The sequence below is a fragment of the Phyllostomus hastatus genome, unplaced genomic scaffold (genome assembly GCF_019186645.2).
Source record: "Phyllostomus hastatus isolate PE091 unplaced genomic scaffold, TTU_PhHast_1.1 phas_contig_58, whole genome shotgun sequence".
NCBI classification, from domain to species: domain Eukaryota; kingdom Metazoa; phylum Chordata; class Mammalia; order Chiroptera; family Phyllostomidae; genus Phyllostomus; species Phyllostomus hastatus.
Genome location: NW_025333916.1, coordinates 6,459,576 through 6,485,932, shown reverse-complemented (window position 1 = coordinate 6,485,932; position 26,357 = coordinate 6,459,576). Strand labels below are relative to the sequence as shown.

Genomic DNA, 26,357 nt, shown 5'->3' with positions numbered 1-26,357 from the left:
GTGACACAGAAGCAGCAAAACATTCTTTTCCACCTGTGGTGTCAGTGCGATTGCTTCTTCAGGATGGAAAAGAACAACACAATAAATCTTTGTATTGTAAGTCTGTTCCCACCTCTTCTCTTTAGTTTAAATCTCAAAGGTAATACATATTTAGTGAGAAGACTGGTGCCATAAAAGTATGTCTGGAATGAGGTAATCATTTATAACATTTGCATGCATTTAATGACTTATTATTACAGAAAAAATGATTTACATTTCATACACTAAGAAAATGTTCTTGGTGTCTACTTTCACAATATTCTTAAAATGACTGATGAAAATAATCAGTCTCTAAACACTTGCTATTAATTGTTTCAGGTCTGCTTTTCATAAATATAACCCAATCACAGTAAATTAAAGGCAAGTTACTTGACTGTCCTGTTACATTAGCTGGATGAAATTAGTGGCTGACAATGCTTGGCAGAAAGTGACAGGGCTTTCTCAATACTTCCTGGGGAAAGTAAGAATCACATCTTTATCAAAATATCTAAAATTTTCTTTCTATGATAATGTCCCTCATTCTCACTGAGAGTTCAATGTTCTACTTCTACAATAGAAATAAGTAGCCACTGTAACTCTTTTTTTAAGATATTACTTGTATTTTTTTTTTCAGAATTTATTTATTTTTAGAGAGAAGGAAAGGGAAGGAACAAGAGAGGGAGAGAAACATTGATTGGTCCTCTCTTGGACACAGCCTGACTATGATCAAACAAGTAACCCAGGTATGTGCCCTGACCGGGAATTGAACTGGTGACCTTTCACTTTGTGGGACAATGCTCAACCAACTGAGCTACACTGGTCAGGATGCTACTGTAATTCTTCAGCCCATAAAATTATTGGTTGGGAGGGAAGAAATGTTATTTGTTTTGAAATTTTCCTGGAGGTCTGGGGGAAACCTAGAATGGTGACATTATCTATGTGAGTGCCCTAGAGATAGGATGCAGATCTGGGGCTGTCTGACTCTATGGTCAATGCCCTTTCTTTTCCATCATACCACCTCCTTTACATATAAAGACTCCTTTGTACAAAAAACTAAACAAGTCATTCTGCCTTCCAATACTTTCCCCTGCCCCCTGTCATTGCCAACACACAACTACATTTTCTCTATATCAGGAGTGGCAGGTTTTATGGATTGATTTGTGTCCCCTCACCCCTCAATGTATATGTTGAAGTCCTAATTTCCCAGTATACCTTGGAATGTAACCCTGCCTGTTCAATTCCAGGTCAGGACACATGCCTGGGTTGTGGGCCGGGTCCCCAGTTGAGGGCATGTGGAAGGCAACCAATTGATGTTTCTCTCCCTTTTTTTCTCCCTCCCCTCAAAAAATAAATAAATAAAATCTTAAAAACCAACAGATACAATAGAGAGAAACCAAGGAGAAAGGCTTGGAATAAATCCTTCCCTCATAGTCCTCAGAATGAACCAAAATTGATCATACCTTGATCTTGAACTGCAAATCTCCAGAACTGTGAGACAAACATTTCTGTTTTTTCAGCCACCCAATCTGTGGTACTTTGTAATGGCAGTCCTAGTAAACTAATATAGTAGATTTTGGACACAAAAAGCTAAAGTGTGTGGACATTCAGTGAAGAAATAGTATGAATCAAGGCAGGATTAAGTTTGCATTTGGGAGGGACAAGGGAGACCATGGCAGAAAATCAGGAAGGAAACATTAAATGGGAATCACAGTATGAGGACCTGTGTCACCCTACTCTATGCCTCCCTTCCCATAATCTGTATCCTCATATCCCCCATATTCAATCTGTGGTGTACTATTTTAGTCTTATTCAAGGAGACTCAAACAATTACTATAAGCTAGAAACAACTTCAGAGATTATTGCTTTCAATTATATAATGCTGTATGGGTTTTCAAAAGTCTTTATCTAAATCCTACATTATATGTTCCCTTACCTAGTTGTCATTTGACAGCTAAGGAAAAGGACTATAATTGTCTTCCAATTACTATAATTCCAAAAGTCATTCCCCAATATCAGATAGTTTTCTATCAGCTGGGACTACTTTTTCTGTTCTTTCATTTGTACGGTCTTGGCTATCAATTGTTGAGTACCTACTACGTGAAAGTTTATAGAGATGCGAAAGAGTGATTTGTGATGTATAAATAAGGCACAGTGAAAACACAATAGAGAAAAAATACTGGATGCCTACTGTATAAAAAGGGAAGTCCTGAGGGTTTCTTTTCCATATTACCTAATTTTATCTTTTTAACAACTTTCTCCTCCTGTGGACTGCTAGACATATTTTACTGATGAGAAACAGGCTGAAAAAAGTAACTCATCCAGAGTAACAGAGAAAGTAGGTTACTAAGCCAGGATTTGAACTCACAAATGCCTGTCTCCCAAACTATGCCTGGCTATAGGACCATACTTCCTCTGCAGATCCCTGTGGTTTAGAATATTTGTTAACAATTGATGTTATCAAAGGCAGCACTTTTATATTAGAACAAGAGGACTTGTACGAATAAATGTAAATGAAGATCCCTAATACCTGACATCCACAGTATTTAGGAAGGTTGTTATCACATGTTTATTTGTTAAAGTAGATGCTTCCCATACTTTAAGCTCCTTGAGCGTCAAGAGGAGCCTGTTTTTGGTCACCACTGCAACTTAGCCACTGCTATATACTGCACTCAATTAATATTTATTGAATCTAGTTTAAATTTTAATTAGGCTGGTATTATGAGCTAAATTGTTTCCCCACAAAAATTCATATGTTGAGGAACTAATCCCCAGTACACAAGAAGGTGACCTTACTTAGAGGAAGGATCTTTTTTTTTAGTGAAATTAATGGGGTGGCATTGGTTAATAAAACCATACAGGTTTCAAGTGTACAATGCTATAACACATTATCTGCGTACTGCATTGTGCGGTCACTACCCAAAGTCAAGTCTTTTTCTACCACCAACTATCCCTCTTTACCATCCTCTACTTCCCTCTACCTCCTTTCCCTCTGGCAATCACCATACTGTTGTCTGTATCTGTCCTCATTTCCCTAAGTTTTATTCTTTCAGTTTAGAGTCACTTTGTCAAGTAACACTCCCACCTTCCACTAGGATTTTGTTGTAATGGCATTGTCGTTTTCACTTTACACATACTGTACATGGGTAAAACAATTTTGTACCCTAAAAAAGAATTTTAAAAAATGAGATGATAAGAAAAAGTTAGATGAAAATTCATGAGTAAGATAGTGTTTTGGAATAAGGGAGGATATCTAACACCTCAAGATTTCTTAGACAACAGGTAGGAAAACTTCTAGAAAAAGGAGAAATTGCTATTTATGACAGGAATCTAAAGTGCAGAGAACTGATAAAAGTATAAGAACAAGAAAGGCATTTATGAACACATAATACAGTATTTAGTTTGAATTTGAAAGGCTTCTGTAAGAAGTGATTCAGGGCCTTTGCAGTACATTGAGATAAAGATATCCAGAACATTTAGAACACTAGAAATGGTCTATTAGGTAGATTCTGTATCAAGGGGAAGGTGTTCCATAAATTCTGAAATTGCAGATCCACAAAGGGTCATGGTACATTTTGAAAATGTGATGAAGGCTATCACCACCATCTTTAAAGAACATGAACATCTGCTGTACAAACACACTTTTCTGCTTATACTCTAAAAGGATTCAATGTCTTCAGGTTAAGAATACCTGCTTGTATAAAGGAAACAAGATAAAAGAACCATCTGATAAAGAAACATGGTCAGAATGATTGTGAATAGCCTACTGAACAAGTGGTTAGAAGTTATGCCTTTAACTGAGGTGGGAGGCAATGTGGCAGATAGGAAGACTTGCTGGAATGCTGTTTGACATCTGCCTCTATTAACAACTGCACTGAAATTGTTGACACTAAGGTACCAGTGGCACTGTTGTTAGTTAATGATATACCTTACTTGATTTCTTATGTTACCTCATGTCTATACATTTGAGACTGTAAACGCCTTGACACTACAACTCAGTTTTCTCCCAACTCTAAGGGTGGTTCCTTTTCAGTGTGGAGGGATCTTACTAGTATTGCTATCATTGATTTCTTTTGATTGATTACGCTATTACAGTTGTCCCAATTTTTCCCCATTTGCCCCACTCCACCCAAACATCCCCCAGTCCCTCTGGTGATCCCACTTCCTTTGTTTATGTCCATGGGTCCACATACATTCTTCAGCAATTCCCTTTCCTATTCTTGCTCTTATATCCTCCTGCCTATTGTGTACCTGTCAATCTGTACTTGTTAATCCCTTCACCTTTTCCCCCACTCCCCCAGACCTCTCCCCTACTGGTCCCCATCCCAATGATCTTCGTATCTATGGTTGTTTCTGTTCTGCTTGTTTGCTTAGTTTTTTAAAAAAAATTTAATTATTGATAGTTATATATTTATTGCCATTTTAATGTTTATAGTTTTGATCTTCTTCTTTTTCTTAAGTAAGTCCTTTTAGCATTTCATATAATAAGAACGTGGTAATGATGAACTTTTTTAGCTTTACCTTGTCTGGGAAGAACTTTATCTGCCCTTGCATTCTAAGTGATAGCTTTGCTGGATAGAGTAATCTTGGTTGCAGGTCCCTGCTTTTCATCATTTTGAATACTTCTTGCCAATTCCTTCTGGCCTGCAAAGTTTCTTTTGAGAAATCAGCTGACTGTCTTATAGAAACTCCTGTGTAGGTAATTTTCTGCTTTTCTCTTGCTGCTTTTAAGATACTCTCTTTTTAACCTTTGGCATTTTAATTATGTGTCTTGGTATGGTTCTCTTTAGGTCCAAGTTGTATGCAACTCTCTGTGTTTCCTGGACTTGTATGTCTATTTTCTTCACCAAATTAGGGAAGCTTTCTTTCATTATTCTTTTCAAATAGGTTTTCAATTTCTTGCTCTTTCTCTTTTCCTTCTGGCACCCCTATGATGCAAATGTTGGAAAGTTTGAAGTTGTCCCAGACACTCCTTTCACTAGCCTTGATTTTTTGGATTCTTTTTTCTTCTTGCTCTATTGATTGGATGTCTTTTTCTTCCTTATGTTCCAAATCATTGATTCTTGGCTTCATCTACTCCACTGCTGATTCTCTGTAAATTGTTCTTTATTTCAATTAGTATATCCTTCATTTCTGACTTCATCTTTTTAATGCTGTTGATGTACCAACTGAGTTCCGTGAGCATTCTTATAACCAATGTTTTGAATTCTGCATCTGGTAGATAGCTTATCTTTATTTTGTTTAGTTCTTTTTCTGGTTTTTTTTTTTTTTCTCTGTTCTTTCATTTGGGCCATATTCCTCTGTCTCCACATTTTGGCAGCCTCCCTGCATTTGTTTCTATGTGTTACGTAGGGCTACTTTGACTCTGAGTCTTGCTAGTGTGGCCTAATGTAGTAGGTGTCCTATAGGGTTCAGTGGCACAGACTGCCCTATCTCCCAAGCTGTATACTGGAGGTGCACCCTCTGTGTGGGCTGAGTGCTCCCTCTTCTTGTAGATGAATCTTGGTTGGTGTCAGCAGGTCAATGGGAGGGATTTATCCAATCCAGATGGCTGGAAGGACTGGCTGTGACCCCTAGCCAGCAACTACCTCCCACTGTGGCTTGCAGAGGTGGTTGGGTGGTGCTCCGATGTGGTCTGTAACTGTCCACTAGGTGCATAGGCTCTGGGGTTTCCTGGGTGGTGCAGGCAAGGTCAGCCTGCACCTGTGTTCTGTCTAGGGCCTCTTGGCTGTAAGCTATAAAGTGATGTGTAGATGGCTGCTGCTAGTGCTGGGCCTGGGGCCACTCAGCAAGAGGTAAGGGGGCTGGGCTCAGCTGTTGCTTGTGAGAAGATTTAGGAAGGCCTGAAGCTTGCAGCTAACCCAGCTATTTATTGAAAAAGCCAGTTACCAGCTTGGGTGGGCCCATAAATTGGATGGGGCAGACCCTTAGGTAGTCCCCAGGGTGGGGCTTACCATGTAAGCCAGGGTGATGCAGATTCAGATATGGTGCTGGCCAATGTGGCTCTGTGTGGGGGAGGGCTCAGAAAAGGTACAAAAGGTCACTGTTTGCAGTTCTGTCTGGGTATAAGCTGTCCTCCAGCTCTTGCCCTGATGTCAGAAACTTCAGTTCTTCCCCATATGCCACTGGTGCCCTTCAAGGTGCTGCCCTGGTGCTGGACCCCAGCGGGAGTGAGTCTGAGTAAGTCTGTATGCGGTGCAAGGCCCTTTAAAAGGAGAGGCCTGAGAATCCTGTAGTTTGTTCTCCCAACCCAAACCCCACTGGTTTTTACAGCCAGAAGTTATGGGGACTTACCTTCCTGGCACTGGAACCCTGTGCTGGGTGGGCTGGTGTGGGGCTTGGGTCCTTTAGTCCTGAAATATCCCTTCATTTTATATCCACCGCACAAGTGCTTGGGACCAGCCAGTTCCGCATTTCTGCATCTCTGCCCTTACATCTCTCCTACTTGTCTGGATAAATGTGTTTTCTTTTTTAATTCCTTAGTTATTGGATTTCTATACAGCTCAATTTTCTGACAGGTCTGAGTGATATATGTTCTGCAGTTTAGCTGTAATTTTGCTGTGGTTGTGTGAAGAGGCAAGCTGCATTCACCTATGCTGGCATCTTGACCGGAAGTATGGGATCTTATTCTTAGGGTTTCTACCCATCAATCTTAAATCTCTGAAGAGTCTGAAATGTTTAAAATATCAAGGTTCCCCCAAGGTCTAGCATTTCTCTTTCACAGTCAGGTCGAGTACCAGTGATGGAAAATCTCATTTTACATTATTTGAAGGCTGATTAGGACACATAAACAGTGCCCACCTAAGCAGAGGTGCAGCAGGTATGTGAACGGTGCCGCTGTGCAGGTGCGTAGGCAGACCCTGAGTGCGGCTTCCTGAGACTGAGAGCCATTACCATTTCTCCCAATCTGCAGGGGCTACGGAATGCAAGGAGCAGCCTGGCTCCGAGCCCTCCTCAAAGCCCAGTCCCAGTCATTCATCCTGGCAATAAGCACTATGGCACCCTCTACAGGAACATCTCCCTTCCAAGGCTTTCCAGAAAGGTTGGCTAGCAATAGAAGGAATGGGTTTGGTGCTGTGTGACTTTTAGTGGGATAATCCAAAAGTAAGTGATTAGTCACCTATTAACTCTCAGGCCAAGCAACTGAAGTTCAGTTCCATTTTCACTAACCTATGTGTATCACCAGTGCTCTATCTTCAGACACTGAGAACAAGAAAAAAGTATACACTGAAAGAAATCAGAAGAAACCAAAAAAAAAAGGCATTAATAAAAATAAAATCTAAGTTAATTAAGAAGGACATAAAAACAGTAGTAAATAGAATAAAAATAAAAAATCTTGTTCTTTGACAACACCGAGAAATGACTTCTTTGCAAGACTGATTAGGGAAGAAAAGTAGTGAAAGAAAAACCTTGGCAAGATTACTAAGCAAAAAGAACACACAAACTCAGATATAATACATAGTGATAAATTATAAAACAATAAATATCACATGCAGGTATATGGCACCAGATGTGAAAACACAGAGGGATGAATGGTATTTGTTTAGTATATGATGACCAAAACTGACCAATGTGGGAAGCAGAAACCTGGAAAAAACTGATTTCACAGAAGAGATTGGAAAAGCAACTTAAGATGTACCATCATAAAAACCACTGGGCAATGTTGGATCAACAATCAAGAGTATACTCTGAAAAGCCTATGGGCTCAAGAGAAAGTAATGGAAATTCCCAGGGAATAAACCAGAAGGAGTTGAAAAGCAGAGAAGTAAGATGGAGCAGAGCCACTGCTGTTCAGTTTGCCAATCGCAGTAACAAAGGATCTGCAATACAATGGCTGCGGCAGGACAGGAGATAAACCTGACGGACTATGTAAGGTGGAGAGTTGAACTGAGACCCTCACTTAATGCTGGGGCAGTCTACGTGAAAAGGTGAATTAGAAAAAAACCCCACAACTTTCAAGAAGGAGAGGACAAGAAATCATGTTCTGGGGGTAGGCTCTAGGTGCTCCTATTCCATCCTCAAATCTCCCCCTGAAGGTAACTAAGATCCTGGACTTTGTGTTTGGGTTTACATGAAGTTCTGCTTGTTTTTGATAAAAATGGTATATTTTATAGGAAGCCTTCCATGATTTGAGTTTTTCACTCAAAATCATGTTTCTAAAAATTAAACCCTGGCTTTATTAATAACCACAAGGAATAAGAAACAGTTAACTTTTTAATTGTTCAACTACAGTTGTCTCAATTTCTCTCCCTTGTTGCTATCCCCTGCGTCAACTGCCCCCGACTCCCACAGTCAACCCCCACCCCACTCTCCTTGTCCATGGGTCCTTTATATGTGTTCCTTGACTTGCCCCTTCCCCTTCTTTCCCCCATTACCACCCTTCCCTCCTCCCCTCTGGTCACTGTCAGTTTGTTCTTTATTTCCATGTCTCTGGTTCTATTTTGCTGTTTTTTATTTTTAAAGTAAAATTTATTACAATTATAAAACCAACATGGCCAAATTCCATAGAAGCTAAAAAACAGAAAAAGAAAACAGAACTATTTCTCAAATTTGCGACATCATCTTCGTGCTGTCCTCCAGAAAGTGACACGTTTGCTCCATTTGGGATGTTACCACTTCCTGCAGCGGCAATGTCGTGTTTTAGCTTTCACCAAGAACTGTAGGGATCTATTAACTTCCAAATCATGCGCCCCTCAAAATCACCCATGTTTTTTCTTTATGAAATAGGATTTTTTAAATTAATAAAACAAGAAATGAAATATCCAAAACCATCTATGTATTGTACTTTAAAACCAATGTTAGGTAAAAACAAAAGGGAAAACACAAGCAGCAATAAACTTCAACTTCCTAAGTTTTCTTCAATTACTCTCATCCCATCTGCTACATGTGTATTCTTAACTTCTTCAGACAGTGAATGGAGACCTTAAACCTAAAGGCTGATGTGAACCCCAGAGATCAGTTTCCCCAGCTTATCTCTCCCAGAAGGGCAGGCCCCTGAGTTGGAAAGCCTCAGGAGAACCTCAGTGGTGTCCAGGGCAGAGACAGGGGTTCCTCCCTCAGGAAAGGGGATGAGGAATGCAAGGTTATAAAGTAAGGTTCCCTCTAGTTGGGGGGTGCTGGAAGGAAGCCCCGATGCTAGGGGAAGGCACAATGATCCCCCTGGGAAAGGAAGCCTGGCACCCCACCTGCTGTGGTGGGGAGAAATCATTAGTTGGCAGACTTCCCATCTTGCTTTGGTTATGAAACAAAACTTGGACCAAGTCCTTGGGTAGCCAGAGCTGTCCAGCAATGCAACTGATTTGCTGGGGTGTGAGCTTGGGCCACAGCAGGAATAGTTTCTACAGGTTGTTCCCAAGGTGCCTTTCTCCCTGGTTGCTTGTCTCCACTGTCAGGCCTGCTGCAGGATCATGTCCATTCTGCATAAGCCCAAAAGGCTCATGGTGTCCAGTTGCTCCAGCCACATTTTCAGCATTGGCTGCTGCTTCCACATGTTGGCAAGGCTGAACTGCTGGGCCTTGAAGAGGGAGATGGTCTTCCGGCTAAGCACCTTTCCAAAAAGAGCGTCCAGAGCAAACCCCACTTTCACCTGTAAGTACCCAAGGGTCATCCTCCTCTGGCTCAGCTCCTTGGCCAGCTGCTCCATCTCTTTCTCTATGGCCGAGACATCCTTGGGCAGCTCCAACCTCGGGAAGCACCGCAGGATGATGTAGGGTCCATGGAAGGTGCCTTCCGAGGGGCTCTGGAACCAGGCCCCCATCTCGCCAACTCTGGCCAGGGGCTTGCAAGGCACCATCCCATCTATATCCTTGGCCAGACCATCAGGCTGCCAGGGGCCGCATGGGCACTCAACCAAATTGGAGCATCAAATGCACAATGGCATTGGCCTTCTGGGCCCACACTCACCACTTATTGGCTGAGGGGACTAGTTTGGGGCCTTGTGTCCCATCATGGTGTAAAACTGCAGCCCCAGCAGAAGTCCAGTAGGAACTGATGGCTTGAGCACAGGGCTACAAAACAGCACCCGCCTTGCCCTGGAGCCTCACCCCCAGAGGGCAGAGATGGTAGGCAGACAAGAGAAACAGGCAAAGGGTATATGCGGTGGTGGGTAAATCTGGTAGACTCACTGGTTAATTCCTTGGGCCTTCAGGGTTAAGGGGGTGTGTCCTCTACTCTGATCTTTGTTTCCAACTCCCTCCAAGATGCAAGTCTCCATCTTGGGCTTTGCACTTCCAAGCTGTCTGGGATCCTTTAGTCACTGCCTCCATCCTATCCCTGAAGGGAACCTAGCTATTTACTTACAGCTTTCCAGAACTCTTACAGCTAATTCCTTTCCTCCACGAAATTTGAACAACCCCTTTGGCTTCAAAAATGTGTGCTACATGTTTATACGCCAGGTATTTCTGGGGTTATCACACAATTTATTAACTGTCTGCTCACTGTTATCTTTATGGTCACAAGTACTGCCAATGGTCTCTCCTTTAAACATCTGAACTCCCTGGACCCTAAAAAACCTAAACATCCCTGCCTAAATTTCTAGTTAACATCAATTTGCTGTCAGATTCTACCCTTCAGCCCTACCCATTGCTAGATTCCATTCTCTAAATGGGGCCAAGTTTCTTGACTAATTCCACGTTTTCCCCACCAGCCCTTCAAGTCCTTTGCTCCTTATCCTCCTCCAGCTTCCAGGTCCAGAATTTCAGCCCATAATAGAGACTTATGTGTTTCATCTTTCTTCCCCTCTGGAGACAGGTCTCTGGACTGGCCTGACCTGCTGGTCCCTACTGAGGATGCTCCCTGCAATCCCTGACTCACCAACAGCAGGCTCCCTAATCCTGGCCCCTCTCACAGCAGTGACCCAAGGATCTTAGGATATTTTTCCCCAGTTCAGGCATCAAGTCCTAGGCCATGGATGGAGAAAGCTAAGGAGGGAGGGAGAAGAGAAGATCTGACATCAGGTTCAAAGTTTCCAAGGAGGAGCTTTGGAAAAGGGGAGAAGACAGTGACCTTGGCTGGACAATCACAGCCTCTCAGATCTTCACTCTCCAATTCAATAATGATGTGGCTCTGTCTCGCCCACATCTACTGAAATGGTCTTCTTGCAGTCATTGGTGACCTTCCAATTGTCAAATTTGATAACTTTTAAAAAATCCTCATGCTATTAAGCTTCTGTGCAGTACCTGACAATCTTCTTGCTCCTCCTCCTTTTAAAATTTCCATTAAATGCTGGTAGCAGCCAAATTTGTATTTCAGCCATGACTTTTAACTTACAGTTCTGTATTTCCCACTGTCCCAAATAAAATTCATCATCTGCATTAGACACCTGCCTCTCCTCCAGAGCTTCCTGACCTGGTTAATGGCATTATCACCCACTCAGTCACCCAAGCTTAAACCTAGGAACTGTTTTTGACCTTTCCCATGCTTCATAGAGCATCAGATCTTACACAACGGGCCTCCCAAAACATCTGAACTTGACTATCTCCTCTCTAGCCTCATGTTACTGTATTAATTTAGGCCATGTTATTTTTTACCTGTGCTGTCGTAATAACCTCATAATTGGCTTCATCTGCATCTCTTTTCAAGTTTATCATGCATACTGCTGTTAGAGTAATTCATCAAAATTACAGATCAAACCTGAACAACCAAAATTGTAGCCACGTCACTTTCCTCTTACATTGTTTTTCAACATCTACCCTTCTTTCCCCAATCAACAACGTGAACACGGAAACCTCTGAGTATGGAAACACATGGCTTTGCACCATTTGGCCCCTCCTCCCCTCCAATTCTTTCCCAGCCTCATCTACCACACTCACCCAACTCCCTGCATCCCTCCTTATTGCATGCTTAGTGAGAATATCTCACTTTGTACTGAAGACACCATGCTTTTTATGGTTACTATGCCTTTATTCATGCTGTCCCTTCTGTCAGAAATGCCTTCCCCTGGCTTCTTGGTCTCATTCTCTCATGTCATTTAGGCTTCTGATCAAATGTCATCACATTAGACACACTATCTAAAACAGCACCCCTTATCACCATCTGTCCCCTTTATTGAACTTTATTTTTTGGCATTTTCATTATATATATGTATTCTTACATATACAATGAAACTTTCTACTATATAATTATTTGCCTATATATTTATTGCCTATTTCTCTGCTGCCAAGAAAGCAGGGACTTTGCTGAGTTCAATCCTGTGTCTACAGTGCCTACAAATGTGCTTCGCTCACAGGAGATGCTCAGTAAACATTTCATGACTAAATGAAGCATGATGTATTTCCAGTCACCTTTAAGTCGCAGTTTAGAGGTCACTTTATGGTAAAGCTTTCCCCCAGGCAGAGTTAGTTACTGCTTTTGTGGTACTCCCTTTGTACTTGATATATGTTTTCATTATAACATTTATCTGTAATTATTTAGTTTATGTCTCTATCTTTCCAACTAGAGTGTGAGACATTTAAGGGCATGCAGGTGGGTGTTATAAAGCCTGGAACATAAGAGAACCCTGACTGATACACTGTTGAATAAATGTCTGATGGATGAGTAATGAGTTCCCATCTCTACAATTCTGAGAGTAAAGTGTATTTAGTTCCAGTTTAACCATGAAAACTTGATCCTCCCAACCTTTCTCTCCAAACTTTCTATTCTGTACTAGAATAAGGCCCTTAAACACCTCTTACTAGATGGGGAGGTGTAGCACCCTGAGACCAAATTCAACTTAATATTCCAGGTACCGTGATTGCAGACATGGCTTCAAAGCAATGGTAGCAGGAAAAAGAATTGGGAAATCAACTGCTATCTCTACAGGTGGTGTAGTGGTGTATCTGATAATTCGTCTTCTGTCTGCACCTCCACTGCAACCACAGCGTGCACTGGTGCAAGGCAGGAGTCCTTGTCTGTCTAGTTCACTGGAGATCCTGGGCACCTGAAACTAGGCCTGGCATAAGGTGGGAAGCCAATAAATATTCATTTAATGTTAAATAAGTGGACCTCTGCAGCATTAATAGTGAAAAGACTTCCATCTTGCTTTGAGATAAGTTTCAATATACAAAATTTTGCTTAAGAATAATTTTGCTGATGTCTATTCTTTCCAGATCTACCTACATGCTATTTTTTTTCAAACTTACAAAGCAACCAGAATAAACAAAATAAAACATGGCTCACAAAGAGAAATATGAGAGCAATTATATAAATTAAGGCCCACATACTGAAATCAGTCCATTTGCAAAAAAGAACCACAGAGAAAGGATTCATTAGGTGACTAAAAATCTTCTTAGTAAATTGAAGAAAATTTCAACTGAATTTGAGGAAAGCTTATTATATTAACTGAGTTGAAACACAGTAGCTAAAACACTTACTAATTAAAATAGTAAGATTATATCAGCTTGAAGTGTTTTAAAGCTGACTTGGGTACTCTCTATGCAGGTTTTCTCTGTACTCAGTCAGACCTCATCTGCGGAGGGGCTGATCTCCTGCTCTCGCTTATGCGCTGTCACCAACAAAAGCCCATATTCTTAAGGGAAGTCTTGACATCTCCTTAAAAGTATATTTAATGGGCTGTGGGAGTGGGGTGATCTGAGAAAAAAAGCAGGAGCACATTTGGTTGGAACAGAAATAGAGTTCAGAGGAAAGCAGGTGATGGGGATGCGCAAGACAACCGGCATGTATGGGCTGGGGCGCTTGAAAGGCCAATCCATCACCTTCGACAATACAGAGGCCTCTAAGTAAGTGATTAGATTACAATGTAAGAAGCCAGCCTGTCTTATCCATAGGGAATTACGAAGTAAGGATAAGACACACATGGTCCTAGGCCCTGTGTATTTGTAATCTAAATGGGGAGTAAAGAAACTGTCAAGAGAGTAGGATGACTACACTTGCACAAAGAGAAGTTAACAGTTTTCTATTATTAGGATCCTGGAATTAAGAGAAGCTGTAAGCAGAATTACACAGAGTATCAGGATATGTATTATTAGGATCTCCCTAAGTATTCTTTATTCTGAGATGGCAAGACCAACTGCCAAGGTCCACTAATGGTTAAGAAGCAGGAAATAGTGGAGGCCAAATATTCCAGGTTGACAATAAACGTTACTGTCCTCTCTAACTAGGAGATATGGAACTTCCCAAATGGACAGTAAATATATAATTTATTTTGTACTTATGTGCCCAAAACTGTGCTAATGCACAGGCTATCCTCCGTGCTCTTAGCACAGTAAGTGCATAAAACACCTGGATGTGAGGGAGATCTGGCTTTGACTTACTCCAGCATGCTGATCAATTATCTCATTGGCTTAGAAGGTAACACTTGCTTCTTCATTTTCCCAAATCCATCTCTCCCAGAGCTGCTCACACTTCAGACAGAGGACTGGGCTTTTTGTAAGAATATATGAGAAGTTTCATTTCCCTAGTAGTCTCCAAACACAGCAAAACAAAATACACATACAACAGCAACAATAAAAGAGCCTAACTTTTTAAATGTGATTAACTCAATGGAGCAGACCAGATCTAAGAATGGCGTAAAAGACAGAGAGGGCAAGGCAGAGTAGAGGGTGCTAATATGACAGTTTTCCCCACACTGTAGAGGTCCTAGTATCTCAGTACTGACCAGGCATCAGGGCATAGAGGCACTGTCACTCAAAAGGCAGGTGTATATCTTAACAAAAGGCAAAGGCAGGAGACCAGACCCAGAGACCAGGCACTTGGGAGTCCCTCTCTAAGTCTAAGAAGCCAAGTTAGCAATTCCGTAAAACTGTGGCAGCTGAGTATAAAGTAAGAAAAGGCACTTACTACCTCTCAGTGAGAGCATAAACACCACATATTACAACAATTTAGTTTACTGAAACTACCTCAAAACACAGTGACGTAATTAGACTATCAATCATTTGTATGTATTTTTAAGTAGAAAACTGTGCAAGACAAAGTGAGACATTGAAGATGTTATGCAGCTAAGAAAAACTGATGCCTGATGGTAACGTACATACAATAAGAATATTAAAGCTGCAATACCATAGAAAAAGAGTTAATCAAATCAGTTTAGTCACTAAATAGAATCATTTCATACTCTATGGGATAAATCACAAGATAAATAATGACAGCACTGTTCTGCACAGGTGATCACCGAGGACAAGAACAAGGACGAAATGACGGTAATACGAGATGCTTTTCCTCTTAAAAAATATAGAGAAAAACTAGAATGTAGTCATGTCTGCCCATGGAGAATTTCCTTCATTGTCTTAATTTCAGATTAAGACCACAAAGGACTTTTCAAAATACTTTTTGTTGTTATTCTTTTTGTCATTTTATAAAATTACTCTGCTGTGATATGATTGCTGCTTTAAAATAAAAGCTCACCACCCAAATATGACATAACTACATTGTCAGACTACAAAGAGATGTAGAGTATATAAAGGAAAATCCTTCCATTTTATTTTGTAGGTCTGTGATATTCATGAACTATGAACTTCTGGTGCTGTGAAATAATGTTAAGTATAAAAACCCTACAGTCTTCACCAGAAGCCTTAAAGAATTTTAACCATCTGTATAAGGCAGGAAGAGCAGTTGAGCTGAGTGGGGTTGAGCTGAAGTCAGGCGATAAGTCAGGTATAGTCATAGTCACAGATGAATAGAGTTTAAAGATTCTTGTTATTCCAAACAGGACTTAAACAAACTTTTAAGCTAAGTTTGCACTTGTTACAGAAGAAAAGCTTTAAGGATGTTTTTGGCACTGATTAGTCAGTGTGCATTCACCTCTTCTACATTCAAATTTGTACTCTGCTTACACCATAGGGCAGGAGATATACAACCTGTTTAACATGAAAAATTTTCCATTATACCACACAGTAAAATACACTTAACAGAAGTGAAAGCTTATGCCCAATGAAAGCAGTAATTAAGGACACAGTGTGGATTCAGAGGTAAATGAGAAGTACACTAGAATGTCTGTTTACAGGAGATAACTCAGTGCTATAAGAATTAATTTTTGTTAACTAGATTCCAATTAATTGATTTTGGGCCTCTGTAGATTTCCCAGGAATCTCTTTAAGAAACTATGAACTGAAGCAAGCAAAACAGAGACACTAGTATCTTTTTTGTTAAAAATGAACACATATTCAGTAACATGAAAAGCAGTAATGATCATGGAAATTTCAAAAGGCAGTATCAGACTTAAAATTACAAGTTCCAGTACAGTAACTTTATCTAAATATGTAGATTTAAAAAACTCCTTTTAGCATTTTAAGCCTGTCAAAGCGCTTAGCTTTAGAAAATGAGGAAACAAGTCAGCTTATAAAACTGACTTCTCTTTCAAAGTCACATCACGATGATTCCTAGGTCTTAAAGACACCCAAGCAGGTGATCAGCCACTCTTGAGCAACACTTGTGCCTAAGTCTACACTGACTTGTCTAGAATCCACGGCGGCTCCAGTAGCATGCTCTTTATCAGGCCAATGAAGTTTTCATCTTCTGAAAACCCCAGAACTGTAGAAAACCATTGTATCAAGCCAGTTGTGAATGGAAAACTGAAAGCAAGATTTGAGTTATTATTTATTTAATATAAATTTTATTCACTGTTTCTGAATATTTAACTATAAATTTACATGGTTCAAGAAAGACAAAAAGGCATATAGTGAAAATGTATAGCATTAATTTTTAATTGTTATTTTGTTGCCTATTGTGGTATCACTGGCAAGTTTTAACTTGGTCAACTTCCAGCTAGAATTTGACATTTCACTTACATAGAATTTCTTGTAATAATTTTTTTTGAATTTCTTGTAATAATTTAAATTCAAGAAGGACATGTGTCTTTTAAGAGTGACAGAAATGGGAATAAGGAAGAAGCCAATACGTTTAAAGAAATTTCTCATAAGGATACATTCTAGGGCAGGCATCATTGAAAGGAAGGCATGTTAAAGGACTGACAGGCATCCAAGGAGAGTAGGGAAGAACAGGACAACAGCAGGAAGAAGAAAGGGAAAGAGTGAGCATTGAATTTAAGTTGGTTCCGGAGAATGAAGAAATAAGGTAGGGCACCGAAGAATAGAAAAATCGAGAAGTTTAAATACTGTACTTCTGTAGAAGATATTCTGGGAGGCTCTGAGAGTCACTGTATAATGCGACATGATTAGAATCAGGATGTAAAAGTAACAAACAATTTCTCTAAAACTATGTATAATACTCAACTGACTGGATAGAATAACTACAGTGCAATTGTTTTGCATGGTAGCATGGGACTATAAAAATGACTCTACAGGCTGAAACCATCTAAAGTAATACTAGTAATCAATGGAAAAAGCTATAGTTGTTTCATGATCTTTAATCTTTTTTGTCAGAATATTAAAATCCTGTTAATGTCAGCTAAAAATAGAAAATTAAAAAAGGGTAAAATAACTGTATATAGCACACTGTAATTTAAAACTTAGAAACATTGAGAATTAAGATACTTTATTTCTTTTTTTTATTGTTGTTCACTTACTGTTGTCTCCATTTTTCCCCCATTCCTCTCCCCTGCCCTACCTACTCCCACCTCCCACATTCAATCCCCCCTTCCTCATTGTCCTTGCCCATGGGTCCTTTATACATGTTCTGTGACCTGACCCTCCTCCTTCTTTCCCCTGTTACCCCCCACTCTGGTCACTGTCAGTTTGTTCAAATTAAGATTCTTTATTTCTTTGTAAAAGCTTATTCAGAGTAGTTTGAACAGTGCTTGCCTTATTGTCATATAACTTATTATATGATTCAAGTATATCTTTCCTATGCCTTGGCAAATTGGCATACTCTTAAGTCTGGATCAGTTTCCAACACTTAGTCCTTTGCACTTCCAATGCCATGAGACATCTCAGAGTTCACCTACCTGATGTAAAGTTTTGTTTTTCTAATGTCACTTCCTTAGGGGCATCTTCATCTTTTTTGTCACAAACACTTTCCAATTTCAATTCCAGTATTTAATTTCTTTCCTGCATTTTTATCTTTGTTGGCCAAGCCTCTCTTTTGATTATGCATTTTTGTAAAATGGAAGATAGTGCTACCTATGTATGAACTGAACATCAGATATACAGTGATAAGTCAGTGACAGATTTTCCAAGAAGTGATCTAAGTGACCACTGATCATAATGAGTATCTGTTATTTAGATAGGAATTTATGGTTAATGCAATCATTCACTTATATTGTTGTAACTGAAATTTGAACTTTTTTGGGGGGTGGGGAGTTGGTGTTATTTAAGAAACTATTATGATGACAGAAATGTGTGTATATTGGAACCATGCAAAGCTAGGCCCACCTGTATTTTGAGTTCTAATTTTATGCAGGTACTATTTTAATAGTCCTACAGAGATTATTTCACTTAATTCTGACCATAAATCAATGAGATGGTTCTAGTGTTATCTACATTTTATAGACACTATGATTATAGATGTTCATCTGACCATTTTATAGAATTAATTCTCCACATATTTGGTAGAATACAAATTTCCCATAGTCATGATAAATCTAAAAGCTCTTCTTCATAAATGCTGACTTACTACCTTAAAGAGTTTCAAATGAAAAGTAACATATTCATTTGGAACATATATTTAAAGTAAAATGTCAGGATTTCATAACAATATGGAAGAAAGTGGATACTGTCAGAAAAGGCACTAAATCTTAGAGCACAATGAGGTACCATTTAACAGAGGAGTGTGTCAGTGAACTAAGAGTTATTCTTGGGTCCAGAGACAGTTTGTAGGTCCTTATCCTTCCTTACCACTCTACCTATTTCAATGATCATCCTCTAATTAGGAACAAAAATAAGCTTTGCAATAAACAGAAAACTTTTTTCTAGGAATCCCCTGAAGTGGTAAGAGTCATGTCTAGCAATCTTTATACCTCTAGACCAGTGCCTAGTATATATTAAGTGCTCAATAAATCTTTCTGGAATTAAGTAATAAATATTTACAGTTAGTTTCTTTCCTCAAGAGAACCAAGGATAACTCAGGTTTTGGGTAAGGCATGGAATTAGGCTCTAATTTTAGGGGGAATGAACTCATTTAGTTAGTTAATTGGTAAAAGTAATTAAAATTTGATTTTCTAAAATTAAGCTTCACTGCCTAGGTTGATTTTATATGCTTGAGATTGTTTCTAAAGCAAAACCAGACAATACTGAGGGATTATTCCTGCGTAAGAGAAATGCTACAGAAATATTAGCTGTGTTGGTTATGGAAGACCATACTTTCCACTGTAAAGGTCAAGCTGCATATCACCCAGTTCCATAAATAGCTTCCCACATATCGCTTATGTTTGATCACTTGTATTTGTGGCCTAAAAGTTAACAATGTCTTATTTTAAATTTAATCACATTCCCTTAGGGGAACTAAGCAGGAAAGGTATGGCTACTTTTCCACATAAATTAAAAGTGGAAAGAAGACTCTAAATTTCTTTAAATGCAATTTAACAAAAGAAAATGAAAGTAAAAATCCAAAAAACCCATGTTGCCTTTTAAAGAAAAATATCTGAAATATTAGCTAAAAATAAAAGAATCTCTAAGCCAATATTGATTTTTGAAGTTTATTAAAAAATTTAATTTAGGGTTTTTTGCAAAAGTCTCATTTATAGAAATCATTGCTACACAAAGCTTAAAATGATGTTCATGTGTTTTTGCCCAAATTTTCAACAAGTAACTTCCATAGTATTTTAGAAATTATGAAACCATGTAATATAACTGACTTCTGTCAAGGTTTGTGCCATGAGATTATTCAAACCAGCTGGTGTATGGTTTCTTCATTTATTGGTGTAACACACTGAATACTTGGGGAGAGAGAAGTATGGCTGAAGGGGATATTAACAGGCAATATGGGCAGAAATACTAGCACCAACTCTCAAAGACTACCTGGACATGATATAACAGTTCAGTCAATTTTAATAACTAAAAACTGAAGTCACTGATTAAACAAGTTATCTCTCAAAATTTATCATTAATTAGAACTACTTTCCTTTAAAGTAAAACTGTATTTTGAGAATATGATGAAACAAAAATTTTTAAAAATATACCCCTGCTTTTAAAGTGCTGATTATCAACTTGGAACATCTTGGGGTTGTATAAATAGAATATATTTGGCCTATCTATGGTGCCCAATGTTCATTTTTAATTTTCACTTCGTACCAAAGTATTTATTTTAGATGTTCTGAATCATTTCTAGAAACAATGCAATTAATTTCTCTGAAGAGGTATGTTTTGGAGTATTTTTGCCAGCAGATTTATTGCTGGTGACTTGATGCCTGTCAATGACAGACAGAGCTGGCAGGGAGAGTGCAGGTGGGAGCAGACAGGGAATGTGTGGCAAGAGCAGAGACTCTGTGGCTGTCACACAGTCAAAGAGACGTAAAGGTCAGCGGACCCAGGCAAACCACACAGGTCAGGCAGGCGCAGGCAGAGACTGTGCGCTGGAGGAGATATGATTCCAGAGACTATAGGATGAGGAATCCTTAAAGTGGGGAGACTGAAGTCAGGAAGACACAGAAGACAAAACCCATGAGTCATACACAGAGACTAAACCAGGGTGTGTGTGTGTGTGTGTGTGTGTGTGTGAGAGAGAGAGAGAGAGAGAGAGAGAGAGAGAGAGAGAGAGAGAGAGATACAGACACAGAGAGAGCCATGAAGAGCAGTGACTCAGACAGAACTTGAACAGGGAAGGAGAAATAAAGGACAAGTGATGGCAGAGAGTCATGGGAAAGAAGATCAGTACTTATGGTAAAAAGGATGAAGGTACCAGTGGCCTCTGACTGACCTTTCCAACAGTTAGGACACAGCATGAAAGCCACGCAGCACTGCTATAGAGATAGTAAAAGTAATACCTCTTCCAAATTAGCTCATAACATACTTTTCAAGTACAAATACAAATTCATATTATTTCATTATTTATCCAAAAGCATTCCAAAAATAATTAGTCTTACAATTTTTTATCTTTAAAGGGAAGAGCTAGCTCAGTAAAAGGAGATTGCCACCTTTACTGCCAAATTCTTAAGAGGATTTTCACAAATCGGTTCAGAAAGCTGTAAAAAACATAGTGGCTATTTTTAAACTTTTAAAGTAAAATTTCTGGTGTGAGACTGCTTATATTCACTGTGATTATTGGAAAACTGAGAGTCAAAATCACAGGATAACATTGGACCTGATTAAGTATATATAATCAGGGCAAATATTGGTGATCTACCAAAATGTCATGTACAGGGGTGGGCAAAAGTAAGTTTATAGGTGTTCCTGTGGAAAATAATACAATAAATAATAATACAAGAATGAACTCTGTTTTGCATACTCACAGCTGTAAACCTACTTTTGCCAACTCCTGTATTTAGATAGGTTATTTTAAATAATTCTTTAATGATTTTTTCCCAAGAATTCCTGATTCCAATTAATTATAATGAAAGATTCACTGAAAACACAAAAATTTATGGTGGTCAACTTTTAGAGTACTTATTCCTTAAATCAACTAATAATTATTAGGTAGCATAGAACAATGAATAGGGAAGCTAACCAATGAATAAACAGCTACAGGGCCAATTCTCCAGTAAAGAACAAAACTGCCTGAGAAGTACTATTTAGTTAATGGAAGCATCATTTCAAGGATTACAATATATAGCCTTTGAATGAAAACAGGATGCAGCAATTCTTGTCTGCAGTACATGTAGTCAAAGAGTGGTACAGTATCATATATGCTAATAGACCTTGAATTTTAAGGTCTGTTTACAAGGCAAAGTATAAATTTTTCAATTACCTAATTAATTTGAGCTCTGTCTAAAAACATATTAGACAACTCAACTTGTCTACACATTCTGAATGACACCACATTCTAGAAGCAATTACTGCTGATTTTTTATTGCTATCTTTAGAGGGAAGTGATTATTCACTAACAAAGAAGAGATATAACTTCTTAGTGTCATTTTTAAGACACATTTTCTGCAATAAAGTGAAATGAACATTTACCAAATATTCAGTAAGTTTAGTCAATGTAAACAGTCAATCTGGACTAATTTAGGGTTACATTAGCAGGTTTTCCACAATTCAAATTCACCTAGAAATTATTAATTTTCCACTTTCTTTTCTGGTGGGGAAATGAGGCTTGACAGTTTAGGAAAATGTCATCAGCAGCACCCCCTCTGATATTCAGAACCAAGACAGAATCATCTAAATATAGTAAGTTTTCATGTTTAATTTTTAACTCTTAAGAGATCTTACTAAGGCTCTTCGCCACCTTTTTCTTTTTAAACATGGATCCTGTTATTGTTCTAATTTTAAGGTGCCCAGTTGTACTCTGAGTGTTCTAGGTAAGCTCAAATAATACAGAAAAGCCTGTCTAAGGCCATGACAAGGTCGAGGAAAAATGAGAATAACACAAGTTCTACGAGGGAATATATTGGTAGGCACCAGAAACATATACCACATAGTTTTAGTGAATCTAGGTTCAGGTAAAGGTGGGTGAAAAATTGAAGCTGTGAGGCAGGGCTTTCCATCCTGTGTGCTTGGTGATCACAGGTGTATCAGAATGCTGATTCCCTCGCCCTTCAGGTCAGCCACGAGGGGCTCCATCCATTCACAAGGTGTCCTGTTCACCTTGGACATAGGCTGTGAACCCAAAAGTGCTGTACAGATGTCACACTGTTCCATATGTGTTGCTTAAGGAAAAGGGGATAAGAATAACCTTAACAACTTCCTGGTAACTATGATTTATGGTTACCATAAACCTTAGAGGACTGGTAAAGTTGGTGTGACATGTTGGTCAGCTTTCCAAGGACCCAGAAAAAGAGACTGCTGGAAGGGAATAAGAGCATTGATTTCAGAGCTGAACAGAAACCATGAAGTACAGGAGAGGGATCCCTCAAGTCAGACAGGCAAATGTTGTTTTCATCTGTGGGAGGTGGCAGAAGATCAGGACTAGAAAGCATGTCCTACAAAGGTCATCTTCTCAGGGAAGTTTTCCCTGGTCACCTACCTAAAAATTCAAATCCTCCACAAACATATAGTTCATATCCTCTCTTCCTGCTTTATGTTTCTCCTACCAATTACCATGCTATACACTATCTACTATATACTACCATGCTATATACTATCTTATTTCTCTTGCTTAATGACTGTCTCTGCTATTAGAATGTAAGCTCTGTGTGGGACCTTTATGTATTGTAACTCACTGCTATGTCCCTTGCCCCTGGAGCAGCTTCTGGTCCACAGTAAATACTCGCTGAGTGAATGTATGCAGACTGAATGTACATACCCAGAGAGGTATGTAAGGAGCAAAGTTGGAGGGGACTGAAAGTATAGGAGCCTTAGCAGCTGCCCTTAGAACCAGCCCGGCAAAGTGCAGCCTGTCAGTCATGCTCCAGCCAAAGCAAGCTGAGTCACTACTTGCAAGAAGTCAGAAGATATCAATGTTCTGCAACCTTGTCTGTTTTTAAACATTTATGTTTTGCTTTCCCTTCATTCACCCTGGGGAATGCCTCCTCATACACAGCCAAAAAGTATATTACCTATTTTGGGGGAGTGGAATACTACACACAACCATTTCTAATTTCATCGTTATTGCTCCCCTAATGTCTCTTTTAGCTTTACTGTGTCCAGATTTCTTTGTCCTACTAAATATTTTTCTTTTCACTGTTAGTGTTTCTTTTGATTTCTTCACTCTATTTTCTACCTTCCTATGACTCTGGTTTCTGAGTATTTTGTGACCCTATCAATGTCACAGAAAACACAGGACAACATGAATATTTGTTGTTTAAAAATAAAATTAGACATAGAAATGGAAGGGAGAATATTTTTAGCAATGACTTTCCACTTCTATTGGATTAAATTATCAATAAAAGTCTTGAAAGAAATTATAGTCTTTAATTCTAAAATGACTAATGAAAATATATAGTAGCATATTTTTATAGTGCCTCCCTTCTGAGAAACTCAAAATAACCCTCCAGACATAAAAAAAAATCTTCACAACATTTATACAGATAAGTAAGGCAGTATTTGCTCTTGCTATTTCACAACAAACATACAATCACAACATGGGCTATGCTACAAACCAGATATTATTATGTAATTCTCTGAATAACTGTTTTGGCTGGCTGATGTTACCAAAGGAAACACTATCAACAGGAAGAAATGGGAGAACCAGGCACCTGACACATCCTCAAGATCCCATAGAATTCCACCTTGTACTACATGTTATCACTGAAAAGTCTGACTTCATTTTAAGTGTAAGGTGCGACACTGCACACTCCCAAGTGTGGCACTGTCAGATACTACATTTGCTTTCAAAAGAAAAGTAAAAATATATGGCTTTACTGAAAATAATTATCAGCGATATTTTAAGCACATTTTAAAATGTTATTGTGTATGTTGTAAAAATACATATTCATAGGTAAATAACATTCATAAAGTTACGAGCATCAGATCTATTTTTGTTTTATTTAGTAATAATGGGAAATACAGTATTAAATGAGTATGTATTTTTATAGGTTATTTTACTGCTATGACCATGAAACTTTTAGTCAAAAGCAAAAAGCATATTACTACAAAACAGCAACTTTATAATTTTTAAAGCTGAAAGAAAGACTTCACTAAATTAAATGTCTAGTCTGGATATCCATTATTGACTTATGGTCAGTACACAGGTTGAAATCCTCAAAACATCAACATTTTAAATTACAGAAAACTGGATTATCATTAGAGAAATTCAGGCATTTCAAAGGTACTTCAATAACCTTTGGTTATTTACATTTGAATTTCCTGCCACCACCAGAACTGCTATCACTTCAATGAAGTAGGTCATAAAACAATTTCATTGATTTTTCTCCATAATTGATTTCCCTTTCCTGTCCCCCTATTCTTCTGGTGATAATATTTGCATTATTTCAGTTACTTTTAATTGGAACTTACTGTTGTCTCCTCCTTTTCTTTTATTTATTTTTATTATTTAATATATTTTATTGATTATGCTATTACAATTGTCCCATTTTCCCCTTCACTCCCCTCCACCCTGCCCACCCCCTCCCACCCACATTCCCCCCTTCAGTTCATGTCCATGTGTCATAAGTTCTTTAGCTTCTACATTTCTCATAATATTCTTGCCCTCCCCTGTCTATTTTCTACCTATTGTCTATGCTACTTATTCTCTATACCTTTCCCCCCCTCTCCTCCTCCCACCCCCCTGTTGCTAACCCTCCATGTGATCTCCATTTCTGTGGTTCTGTTCCTGTTCTAGTTGTTTGCTTAGTTTGTTTTTGTTTTAGGTGTGGTTGTTACTAACTGTGAGTTTGATGTCTTTTTTTACTGTTCATATTTTTTATCTTCTTTTTCTTAGATAAGTCCCTTTAACATTTCATAAAATAAGGGCTTGGTGATGATGAACTCCTTTAACTTGACCTTATCTGAAAAGCACTTTATCTGCCCTTCCATTCTAAATGAAAGCTTAGCTGGACAGAGCAATCTTGGATGGAGGTCCTTGCCTTTCATGGCTTGGAATCCTTCTTTCCAGCCCCTTCTGGCCTGCAAGGTCTCTTTTGAGAAATCAGCTGACATTCTGATGGGAACTCCTTTGTAGGTAACTGTCCCCTTATCTCTTGCTGCTTCTAGGATTCTCTCCTTCATTTTTACCTTGGCTAATGCAATTATGATATGCCTTGGCGTGTTCCTCCTTGGGTCCAACCTCTTTGGGACTCTCTGAGCTTCCTGGACTTCCTGGAAGTCTATTTCCCTTGCCAGATTGGGAAAGTTCTCCTTTATTATTTGTTCAAATAACTTTTCCACTTGTTGCTCTTCCTCTTCCCCTTCTGGTACCCCTATAATTTGGATGTTGGAATGTTTCAAGATGTCCTGGAGGTTCCTAAGCTTCTCCTCATTTTTTGAATTCTTGTTTCTTCATTCTTTTCTGACTGTATGTTTTTTTCTTCCTTCTGGTCCACTCCACTGATGTGAGACCCAGTTTTCTTTCCATCACTATTGGTTCTGTGTGCATTTTTCTTTATTTCACTTATTGTAGCCTTCATTTGTCCATCTAATTTGCAACCAAAATAAACCAATTCTCTGAGCATCCTGATCACCAGTGCTTTGAACTGTGCATGTGATCGGTTGGCTATCTCTCGTTCGCTTAAAAGTACTGGCTGAGGGGCTTTGAATTCTGTTTCAGCCATCTTCCCCCCACCCCTTTGGTCTGGTGGCGCCTGTTACATGTGAGGGGCAGAGCCTTAGGTGTTCACCAGGGCGGGGCACCTCAGTCACTGGGTTGTGACGTTGTATGTAGGGGGTGGGGGTCCGAGAGGGAACAATGGCGCCTGCTCTGCTCTCTCTAGGACTTCAGTCCCCTCTGTCGCTTCTCACAAGCAGATTGAGCCCTTCTGGTGC

At 39.0% G+C, this 26,357-nt stretch overlaps 2 protein-coding genes across 5 annotated transcripts in view; both read right to left on the bottom strand.

The window, feature by feature from the left end:
- The window catches only part of FAM172A (family with sequence similarity 172 member A), a 414,546-nt gene that overhangs the window by 120,843 nt on the left and 267,346 nt on the right, over positions 1-26,357 (bottom strand). The gene's annotated exons all lie outside the window — the stretch shown is intronic.
- POU5F2 (POU domain class 5, transcription factor 2) lies at positions 8,945-11,603 on the bottom strand. The gene is given in 6 exon segments (XM_045847871.1): positions 8,945-9,185; positions 9,187-9,380; positions 9,383-9,804; positions 9,807-9,879; positions 9,881-9,937; positions 11,544-11,603. Coding segments are annotated over 6 exon segments (1,047 nt in total).